The 11,955-nt window shown below is 39.7% G+C and overlaps 2 protein-coding genes across 3 annotated transcripts in view; both read left to right on the top strand.

Moving 5' to 3' along the window:
• tacr1a (tachykinin receptor 1a) overlaps window positions 1-11,955 on the top strand; it is a gene marked incomplete at its 3' end in the record, with an annotated part of 305,040 nt that overhangs the window by 231,440 nt on the left and 61,645 nt on the right. The gene's annotated exons all lie outside the window — the stretch shown is intronic.
• nsmfb (NMDA receptor synaptonuclear signaling and neuronal migration factor b) overlaps window positions 5,210-11,955 on the top strand; it is a 32,786-nt gene continuing 26,040 nt past the window's right edge. The window contains exon 1 of one of the 2 annotated variants that reach the window (XM_084413939.1): window positions 5,210-5,784. In XM_084413939.1, coding sequence (XP_084270065.1) covers window positions 5,751-5,784 — 34 coding nt within the window. In that variant the 5' untranslated portion in view covers window positions 5,210-5,750. The remainder of the gene's footprint in view (window positions 5,785-11,955) is intronic. The other variant, XM_084413938.1, reaches the window with a different exon arrangement.

The raw sequence follows: 11,955 nt of genomic DNA, 5'->3' as shown, positions 1-11,955 counted from the left end.
ATAATTTCATAAAATGTAATCACACACACACACACACACACACACACGCACGCACGCACACACACACACACACACACACACACACACACACACACACACACACACACACACAACCACCCCTAGAGAAAACAAGTGTGTGTGTGTGTGTGTGTGTGTGTGTGTGTGTGTGTGTGTGTGTGTGTGTACTTGTACAACTATCTTTGTGAGGACCAGTTTGAGTTTTAGACCATTGGAGTGAGGACAAAGAGAGTAAAGTGAGGAAATTTTGGCCAGTCCTCACTTTCTGAGACCCCTTTAAAGGCCTGTTTGAGGGTCAAGACTTGGTTTTAGGGATCAGGTTATAATTAGGTTAAGGGTAGGTTTAGGGTAAGGGTTCGGGTTAGGCACTTAGTTGTGATGGGTAAGGTTAGGGTAAGCGGCTAGAGATTGCATTGTGTCAATGAATGTCCTCATAAAGATAGATGTACAAGAATATGTGCGTATGCTGGTTTGAAAACACACACACACACACACACAAAAATTCTATTTATCTCAAATGATATTGTTCTATACTCTTTTCAGCATTGTACCTCTGCTCTATACTGTAAACAGAAAAGGTAATGCTATTTTTCTGCAAAGACATTATCCGCCAAGTTTACAGACATTTCCATAAAATACAACACAATGCAATGTGTAAATAAAAATATGGCTTTCATAGCACAGTACATTGGGCTTTATTTTACAGATTTTTTTTCTTCTATAATTGCTATAGGCCTTCGTAAATCTGTTAAATGCTAGATCAATAAATGTTTATTTAACTTTTATAGACCCCAATAAAACATTATTTTCAAGTTGACATGACACGACTTAATATATTGATGTCCATTTAAAATTAAGACACAATTTTATTAGTCTTTTATCAAGATAATATATAATAAAATCTGTATAAAGACAGTTTTTTTACAGTTGTGATATGATTAATAAAACATGCCACAGGAGCTGCTGATGCAGTTCTGCAGTCATTGAGTCTGTCGGTTCAGCTCATCTACCAACATCAGACCTCAAAAGACTGCAGCGGATAGTCCAGATTGTTGAGTGAATCATTGGTACACCCCTCCCCACTCTCCAAGCACTGTACTCATCCAGAGTGAGCAAAAGGGCTGGCAAAAATCACTCTGGACCCCTCACATTGGCCACTTTCTCTTTGAACTGTTGTTGTCCGGTCGGCGCTAGAGATCACTGAGCACCAGAACAGCCAGGCACACGAGACGTTTCTTTCCTCAGGCCATCTACCTTATGAACAGTTAAATGCCCCCAATAAACATGTGCAACACAAAACACTATTTATACTTATATTCATTCAGCACACCACACCTCTTATGTACATTTTCTTGTATTTGTATATAACATATCTGTGCATACATTGTTGTCTACTTTGTATATTGTGTATTTTTTTTATATTTTTATTCACTTATTCTATTTTTATTATCTGTGTCTTGTCCTGTCATTCTGCCTTTACTGTGGAAGATTCTGTCACTTCCTTGTACTATGACGCTCTTAAATGTAGGCACGCAAAAGTTTAGTATTTAAGAAGTTACAATTTTTGATTAATTTAATGGTTGTGGAGATGTAGGCCAATATATTTTTGGGTGTGGTCCATAATTACTAATTGGCGTATTTCTTGTGAATGTAATGTCCAGACTTCACTTGGTACACATGAACAACAGGACAGTCTGCGAAAACATGCCAAATTTTGGGGTGTTGATCTCAAGGTGAACACATTAACAGTGTCTGATATGTAGTTTTTAAATATCTCGGATCTGTTCATTAATTGTATTAATTTTGAAGTGTGAGAGACCGCTGATGAAAGTAGATGTTTGGCCCGAGTTTATGACAGGAAGCTCTGGGGTCGTAGTGGGTCAAGAAGAAATAGAAATGACTTTTGCAGGAGTCTCAAGGGTGTCTAGCAGGGCAATATACTATGAAACTCTAACAGTGCAACAGTGCAATAGAAATATAAATGTATTACACATTTTCTAACAATTTTCTTAAATATTTTCTTACAAATTTTCTTACAAAATGTCCTAATACATACATACATACATATATATTATATACAAATAACTATTATTTACAGATCCCAAAACAAGCAATGCTGCCAGACTCAAATATTACTGCTTCAAGTCAAGGCTCCAGATGCTACCAGGATTTGCCGGCCCCACAAGACGCTATGGCCCATGTGGAAGGATGTAAACAGCACTTATTTCAGCCCGCCAGAGATAAAGCTGACTGAAGACTGAACAACAGGGTGGCCATGACAGGAGTTGTTTGCTGATGATCTCCATGTCTTACTCCATCACCTGAAACAAAAACGTAAATCAGTGTTATTTGTCTAAATGAATGCATTTTGAGGAAATGTGACTTTGCAAAAAGTTTATCATTATATGACTGATGATCAAACTAAAACAAAAACAACCAAATGAAAAAAAAAAAAAAACATGTAGCTAATCTTAGAGTCAGTACCTTAAACCAGTCATGAAAATGCATCTTCTATAGAACAAGTCTCTTCCGTGGTTGAGGGTGCAGACAAGCCCAAAAAGTCAAGAGAGATGTCTGATTATTAGCTTATACTTTACACCTGCTCTCTTTGAAACTATTGGTCTTTTTTGTATGATTTAGAATTCAAATTGTCCTTCTTTGTTTACTGATGAAGATCTCACCTTGTGACAGACTAGGACTGGTCCAGATGTTGGCATAGATCATGAACAGGTCGTCGGCTGTGGGATAACCTCCGCACACCATTACGAACAGGACGATCCCTATAGTGACCACACTGTCGCCAGCTTTGCGTGGTACTTGCCGTTGTATACATCTGGTGGGGAGTAACCTTCTTTGCCTGGAGGAAAGAGATGTTGACTGATGTTTAATACATTTCCACAGAATGTTAACTATATATAGGATGAGTTTCTGTGAGCGAATTAACAAAGTGGTCCATAACACATACCACAGAAGACTTTGAAGGCTGATTTCTTTATGAGCGCACCACACCCGAAGTCAATCAATTTAACCTCCATGGTGTCCTGGTTCACCAGCAGGCTCTCCAGTTTGATGTCCCGATGGAAGACACCACATAACATGTTGTGCTGTCCCCTCTTCCTCCGCGGAGCTCCACAAAACTAAATATGTCAATGCAAGGCAAGGGCCGCTCCATGACCATGATCCAGTGGTCTGTGTCGTCCTGCCAGTCCAGCATTTGAATTATCTGAGGCCCTTATTGGCCATCACTGTCAGGCCGATCTCCAAGGGGAGGCGTTTGGCATAACCAGGCTAAAAGAAACAAAATATGCAGATGGAGGTGGTTTCTCAAAAAAGGACTTAGACCATAAATCAAACAATTTGCCTTCTGAAAACTCAATTGTAGTCTGTGATGTTAACATGAGTATAAGATGTTACAGAATAAATTGAAACCAGTGACTGAGAAGCAATAACATAGACAGCGCAGACTACTCACCACTTTGATGTATGGCATATATCTGGCGTCTTCACTGAAAATTTCACAGCCACCTGATCAACAAAACAAAGAATTAACAAATTAGCATGTGCACCGAGATCATATCATACCAGTCTTGAACTTATATGCAAAGTTTTGTAAGCATTACATTACATTACATTACATTTATTCATTTAGCAGACGCTTTTATCCAAAGCGACTTACAGGAACAGATCAGAAAAAGGTCAGAGAAAGAGATTTTGTGCCTCTTTGAGATGGCACCACAAGACGGTGCTTACTTGCAGAGCACAAGTTTCTGGATGGCCCATAAGTCTGAAGTAATGAGTTTAGGTAAAAGGGAGCAGAGCCATTGGTTGTTCTGTAGACAAAAGTCAGTGACTTGAGTTTGATGCGAGCGGCAACTGGCAACCAGTGCAATTTTGTGATGAGAGGAGTGACGTGTGCTCTCTTCGGCTCATTAAAGACCACTCTAGCTGCAGTATTTTGGATCAGTTGCAGAGGTTTGACAGTGCAAGCTGGAAGACCTGTCAGGAGAGCATTACAATATAGTCCAGTCTGGATAGAACAAGCACTTGGACAAGGAGTTGTGTAGCCTGCTCTGATAGGAAGGGCCTGATCCTCCTAATGTTGTATAAGGCAAATCTGCAGGACCGGGCAGTTCTAGCAATGTGGTCTGTAAAGTTCAATTGATCATCAATCACAACTCCAAAGTTCCTGGGTGACCTTGATGGAGTTATGGATGACGAACCTAGCTGAATGGAGAAGTGGTGTAGTGTTGGGTTGGCCGGGACCACAAGCAACTCTGTCTTCGCAAGGTTTAGTTGAAGGTGGTGGTCCTTCATCCAGCCAGAAATGTCTGTCAGGCAGGCTGAGATGTGAGCAGCAACCGTTGGATCATCAGGCTGGAATGAGAGGTTGAGTTGTGTGTCATCAACGTAGCAGTGATAGGAAAAGACATGTTTCTGATTCACAGATTGATGTCATAAGTGAAGTGGTCCAAGCACTGAGCAATTTAAATACACATTCATCTTTCCAGCGGTGAAATATCCATTTAAGTGTTTGACACGTTAAAGCGAATGAGAAACAGCGTGGTAACTGTGAAACTGTAACAATAAACTGTGAAAAAGAACCGTCTTGGACAGTATATTGACATAAACACAACCAGTTAGGTCTTAAGTGAAGATAAACAATTGGAAGGTCTTAAAGTGACAGCAGCCTAATACTCACTGTTTTCTGTGTCCTTAATGTTAATCAAACAACAAAAGAAAAAGAGAAAATCACTCACTGCTCTTGAGTGAATATCTTTTGTAGCTTTAATTATCAATGTACATTTAATTAATTTCAATTGAAAGATTAAGGCTGTGATATTAATGTTGTCCACTAGAGGGGGCCACATGATCTTTTAAGCCAAATCTTTTATATCCGTTTTCATCCCTTAGAATGGAAATAAATGTAAAGATCTAGTTCAATTGAATAAATATGGGTAGGCTACTAACAGTATAGTTTTATATAAATAGTGTAGCCTACATTCAGACAGAAGTCTAAAAAATTATGTTCTGTAAGTAGAGTTCTAGTTGTTGTTGTGCATGTATTTTAAATGTTATTTTAATTTATCACATTTTATTATTTACAATCGCAATCTGCTGGCTGTTTAAATTCTTCTGAAAAGCGCTGGCTTCCTGTGAGACAACACGCCTCGCTATTGGGGTCAACATGTAGGCAAAATAGGCTGCTGGTGGAAATTTTCAATTGCTTTTGTAGACAAAAAAAGTGCTTCATTCTTTTTGTCCACTTTTAATCTGACGCCAAAGGACAAGCTGAGCCACTTTCTCCCTTATATGGCACTAGTTTCCGTCACGCGTTTTATCTGGATCAGAGAGAGAGAGAGAGAGAGAGAGAGAGAGAATGTTTGTAAGTGAGCGGCGCGCACGAGCACATTCTAGCGTACTGGCAGCTCTCCACATTGCTGTACTAACTCAAACTCCGCTAACAAGACACCATAAACTTCACGTTGTGAAATTCAGCTGGACGTCGCGTTCCTAAACATGAGGAACAAACGGAACGTCTGACTGAGACCCTGAGCAGCAGTTTGAAGCAAGGAGAAGAGAGGAGGCGATCGTATCTCCACTCTGCGGATGATTTGTTTCCATTGAGCATTACTTTCCTCCATTGCAGATGTGACGAGTGGAATGAGCTGTTTTTACACACTGGTCGTTTCACTACAGCATGGGAACTGCCGTGTCCAAGAAGAATGTAAGGAATGATGCGATTTCTTCTGTTGCCGCAAAAGTTAGGTGAGTCTCTGCAGCATCACAGGCGCGCGAGCAACGCGTCTCATGGAGGAGGTGGATCATGTGCTTCTTCTCAAAACTATAACATCTCATCACACCTCATATCGTAACACTTGTTTCCTTGTTTTTTACGACTGTAAAACACAGATAAAATTGGTCAGAAATACTGACAGAGCTGTCACTGATGCTGCAATCGTGTTTAAGACACTTGCACTTTGTAACTGGCGTGCTAACTTTGTATCAAAATATTAAAGTTTGACTGATATTATTTTTCAGGGCTTTTTTTTTATTAGAAACTATCGGAAATGTAGTTAGTCAGTGTGACATTGTCATTTATTGTTATTATTTATAAGAAGTAGGGTATTGTTGTTTTTGCTGTTGTTTAAGGATGAGGATTATTGTTGTTGTACGTTAATTTCGGGTGCTGATGATGATGCTAAACATATTATTATAAAGCTTTTTTTCAGAATCCATCAATTTACAGTAGCCTGGTGTTTATATTATTATTATTATTATTATTATTTAAGATTGTATTATTATTATTTGTTTTTTATTTACGATATTTTAAATATTTCAATGCGGTTTTATTTAAATTGTCAGTTTGGTTTTTGTTTGCTTAACAGCGCAAATATAAGGCTGATGTTCCACCATGACAGAGATACGCCAGTCACTTCGTCATTCTCAATCACAGACGTCATGAAGTCAGGTGTGATTAGGCCTACCATACTGAGACAAGCATGAGATTTTTTGTTCTAAATTGACCTGTTTGTCTCTCTTGCTTGTTACTTGGCTAGAATATTCATTTATATAGTTTTGTGTAGTGCTAGGGCCCTTAAAGCCGCGTTTCCACCGCAGGAACTTTCCCCAGGAACTAGGAACTTTGGGCTGGTACTCGATGTGTTTACACCGCAGGAACCAGGGTCTAAATGAAGTTCCGGGTAAATATTTCCCCCTCCGATAGTCCCTGCTCATGAGGTAGTACTTTTTCAAAGTTCAGGAACTTTCAGGGGTGGGACTTGTGCGCTGCACAAGCTGATTGGTTGTGTTCACGCCGCATTTTGGTTGGATGACTCCACGCAGCATTTTCTTTATTTTTAACCTCCCTTTTAAAAAGTGGCTTCATGCAGTAAAGTTGTCTGTCTGCAAATATGGAATTTAATAAAAAAAACTGGGGGACTGGCGACGAGTTTCAGGCTTTATTATTTGGGTATTTGTGGAAGAGGAAACTTTCTGCGCGTTCGTCACAGCCATCTCACGGCCAATGTCCGCAATAGCTGATAACATACAATTTTATATCTAACGTTAGCATTACGAGCTCTGAACACGCTTTATCAGTGCTCGTCTCTTTTCTGCCACAGCATTTAATATTAAGTCATTATGTTTACACATTGTCATCTATTGCAAGGCAAACCATGTTACAAATTTACTATAACAGGATTGAAATAGCGCATTGGGGTTGGTAACAAACAACTATTTACAAGACTGTCACTATTTATGATTGATAGACGGGGTTCAGGCTTTTTTTAAGCGTATTTGCGCAAAAGGAAATTTTTGCGCGTTCGTCCCAGTCATCTCACAACATACCTTGTCTAATTTTATACGCATACGAGCTTTCTGAACACGCTTTAGTATCAGTGCTCGTCTATTTTGTTATGTTAATTACCTCGTTAGTAAACCAACTGCAGCACAGTTTGAATCTCCTCGATACTTATAAATGTGGCGCTCAAAACTGATTACTGTCCGTCGCAGACTGGGAGGAGCAGTTGCGCGCAGTTTACCTTCCCGGTACTTTAGACCGCGGTGTAAACGCAGAAAGCAACCGGTCTGGGGCAAAAAAGGTTCCTGGGAAAAAAGTTCCTGGGACAAATTGTTCCGGGTAATTTCGGTGGAAAAGCGGCTTTAGACTCAACCAACATCATTATGCACCTTTGAAAGGCTTCTGTCTTTGTGCACCTTTGAAAGTAAATTTATCAGTCACTTATTCATTTTACCCACTCAAATGACCATTAACAACCATATTCACCATAACCGTTTCCCCCAATCAGCTGTCATCAAACTTCTGAGCAACCCTTGAGACTCATTACCTCTGCATTACAGTGACATTTTGCTGTATTCATCCTCCTCCTTTAATTAATCTGTTTAGTGGGGTGATGCTTGACAGTTTCAGAATTTTAATATCTCAGCCAAACAACACTTCTGTATGCATTGTATGCCTTGAACAGAGAAACAGATTCTGGACGGTAGGGAAGAGTGATCATTTTCAGTGAGTGTCCTTCCTCTTTCTGCTGCTGCAACCTTGTTAGAGTTTTCTGAGATGGATTATGGATGTGTAAGATGCATTTACAGACTGTTTGGATATTCTGTACACTGAACTGCACTATGCAGGCCTACTTGACCACTGTATTTCTTGTGAGATGGATAGATGATAGATGACTTATGACTTTAGGAATCACACATTTTTTTCAGCTCTTTAAAATATCTCCCGCATCCAGTGACAGAGAATAAAAGAATCATGCTGAAATGACAGCCCAATGCCAATTAGAGTTATGCAGCGAATAGATCTATAAGCCTCCCCATAGTCTCACAGGCTGACATGTAAATGTCTAATTAGAGTTTGAGACCACCTGTAGTCGTACTGGAGGGAGGCCCAGATTATATGAAAACTCATATGTTTATATGTGTGTGACGATGCTTTGGGTTAGGCTGGGACACATGGTGTTTTTCTGTCTTTTTGCAAGATGTTTTGAGTTAGGAAACCAATAAATTAAAGACTTTTTAGAAATATTTATCATATTTTTTATTCCCTCCTATAAAGTTAGTCCATGTTTTATAGCATTATCTTATAATTTAGGCTAGTATTTGTGCCATTACTACTTAGCCTCTTTTTTTTTTTTAAATCTATGCACTTGTGAAATGAGTTAAACCTCCGGTTTATTTGCGGACTGGGGATTTTCTGTTGGGTCTAAAATCCCATGGGTCCCGTCTCGTCCTTTAATATTTAATATGCCTTACATTGTTTTTGGTGAAACATTCAATGAAATGTGCAGCACAATCTGTGAAGGTCAGACTGATTGAATTAGGGACTTAAAGAAACCTCAGTCATTCTTTACTAACGTGGAGATTTTTTGGAATCTTGCTTGTTAGTTGTACCATCTGGAATAATGCGCAATATCTTCCTCTTTTTGTGGATAGGAGTAATAAAATCCTCCATTCTCCTCCTATTTTACTGACTACGTATGTCAAGTTGCGCACCAAAGCTTTCAGAACGACCCCTTTTTGCAGCTTTGTTCCAATAAATGGCCTTTTTGTACTGCACATAGAGTTCTGAAAGGTCTCGAAAAATTGGAATGGATCAGCTGGGACATTTTGGTCGATTGCCATTTGGAACCTCAATGTTTGCTATGCGACTAATTTAGAAACCTGCTCATTAAGTGTTAATGAATTTCTAATGAAGAGATTTTAAAAGCTGCATGCCAATGGCAGATGTTTAGCATTTTCAGAGACGAATATGACTCAGTGTTTAGTTCACACTGCAAGCTTACATAAATTGTAGCTGTCAATGACAAAAACTCTTAGCTGGCAGTGAGGACAGTGTGAGATGAGGATATGAACAGTACACTAAGAAATTAAATGGGCAAAGAGAACACAAGATGTGTAGGTTCATTTTAAGCAAACAATGTGAGAGAAAGGGGTCATGTCACACATGGGTGTTCTGGTGAATGCGTCTGAGGCACTCAAGAACAAATTGTACTTGCTTTTTGCTAAATTAGTGTAGATCACCAAAGCGGTCTGCTGAAGTCATAGTCACCCAGGGCAAAAGCACTCATTCCTGGCTCTGTGCGTGAACAGACACATGAAAACAGCTCCAGTGTGTGCTATCTCAACTCTCCTTTTCCCATGCTGCCTTCATGCACTTATAGCCTCATGCATTCAATCTAAATGTCAGTGTGTATTTGTGTCCACATTGGGCAGTTATTGTTTTTACATCTGCTTGTATCTTCATGTTGTTCTTCTGAATCACCAGTCATCCGCCTCTTCTCCTGGAGCACCACGGGGCTTTCGTCTAGCAGTCCTGGTTAAAGCTTCTGCTGGTTAAAATGGTTCTCTCTGCATTCCCTCATTGTTTCCTCCCTTTCCCCCTTTACTGTCACATGACTGAAAACATGAGAGATGCTCCCAGTTGAAAACACTACTACACCCTCAGACAAACTGGCATGAGACGAAGGCTAGACTGTGTGCGAAAGAGAGAGGAGAAATATGTTTGCGAGTGATTTGGGCCTCTCTTACTGCTTCTCAATATTTATTATTCATAATTTAATTCTCTCCAACTGAGCAGCTTTTGTTGTTTTGAATCTGAGATTTTTGAATTCAAAAAGAACAGTAAACTATCCTCACACTAATAAGGTAATTGCTTGTGCCTCGCACTTAGGCAGAAGGTATTAATGTAGAACAATCGGATTTCAAAGAGGCACAAATTAATCGCAGAGTGGACAAGCTGGCAGGTTCAGCAATGAATGTGTGTGGGTGAGGTATCACTTTCCCTGCCTCACTCCTTGAATCTTTAACAGGATAGATTATAATACAAGCCAATGGGGCCAGTGCTGGGGGCCTCTGACTGTCAGCGACCTCCAGCCAGGAGGCCCATGGTGGCCTGACACTTGGAAACAAGCCACTGCCAATGTAAAATTCATATAAATGAACTTTTGAATATGTGCCAGTCGAATGTGTATAAATAATAGGGGTTGCACGACTACTGAATTCTGCTAGTCGATTTCTTATCAAAACAATACTCGAGTTACTCGACTACTCGTCGTTCATGCTACTGTAAATGAAAAGACATGAAATAGCTAGATCTTATCAATAAACATTTATTAATTCATAGCCTAATGCAACAATTACATAAGTAAACTCTCAAAACATTATAATTATGACATTTCATTTTTAAATTTTCATGTAACAGTCTAAAGCCAAATAAATAGCCGTTCTTGCCTTTCATTTCAGACGTCTGCTTCTGGGGGTCGTTTACATATCGCGTCTTTTCCGCGCTCAAGGTCGTTATTTCAAAATAAATGTAGGCGCGCGGTGAGCGCGCTCATAATGAAAGCAACATGGTGCGCTAGTTTTTCCAGGCGGGTTTTTCCTTCTCTTCTCCAGAAATATATCTAGTAGTAAAGCTAATGCAAGGGCTAGAAATAAATTAATCCTTTGCTGAATGATCATGGAGAGCGCAGTTTGGTTGCATAGCGACGACAGACGCCACGGGAGCGCAAGCGCTTGTAGGAGACAGCGGCACGGCCGCGCGCGCTTTCCACACGTTTTTAGACGCAATATGTGAACGGCCTCTTGCAGAGTTGGCCAATTACAATATTTTTGTCATCCTTGATGAAATACTTCCACACATCTGACGTGTGGTGTCTGTTGGTGACGTTCGCCATTTTTAATTAATTTATGGTTAATGGAGCTCGAGTAGTCGATTGTTTCCGACAGCGTCGACTAGTGGTTGAAGTAGTCGATCTATCGACTACTCGACTAGTCTATGCAAGCCCTAATAAATAATAAAATAAATGAAGAAATGAGGAAAGTTATCCTGGCTCATCCTTAGCACCTTGAGTTCATATTGAACACCTTGCAGATATAATGTTGAATATTGGTTGTGGGGCATCCATTTCACGGTGTATTGCACACACAGCATGTTTATTCTCACAACTGCAGTTTTATTTCTCGTTTTTGCAATGCAATTTCTTGTTATTTAGACTCATTACATATCGACTATTGCCCAACGTAGCTGGACCATAATCCGTCCTTGTCTATTACAGGCATGTGTTCTCAGTTTGTCCTCTCCAACCCTCTTACAGGAATCGGCTGATCATAGAGAGTAGTTGGACTTTTTCCAGTGCACCAGTTGACTTGTGGGTCGGTGTCAAGAAAAATCAGATCTCTGTTAGGACCACAAGCTGTCCCATTGGCTCAAAGAACTCTTAATGGGTACTCCTATCACCTGATTATAATTCCTACAAAATCATGTTATGATATATGTAATTTGAACTATGTTATAATGACAACAATTAATGTCTGTTTACTTTTAGTGAGCTTGCACACTTGCATAGCATAAAGATACACGATTATACACGACGTCTGATAGCTTAGCTTATACACTACATTCAAGATTATTAG

The sequence above is a fragment of the Rutilus rutilus genome (assembly GCF_951802725.1).
Source record: "Rutilus rutilus genome assembly, chromosome: 7".
Taxonomy (NCBI): Eukaryota; Metazoa; Chordata; class Actinopteri; order Cypriniformes; family Leuciscidae; genus Rutilus; species Rutilus rutilus.
Note: the sequence above shows the minus strand (reverse complement) of the source record. Positions and strands in the feature narration are given on the sequence as shown.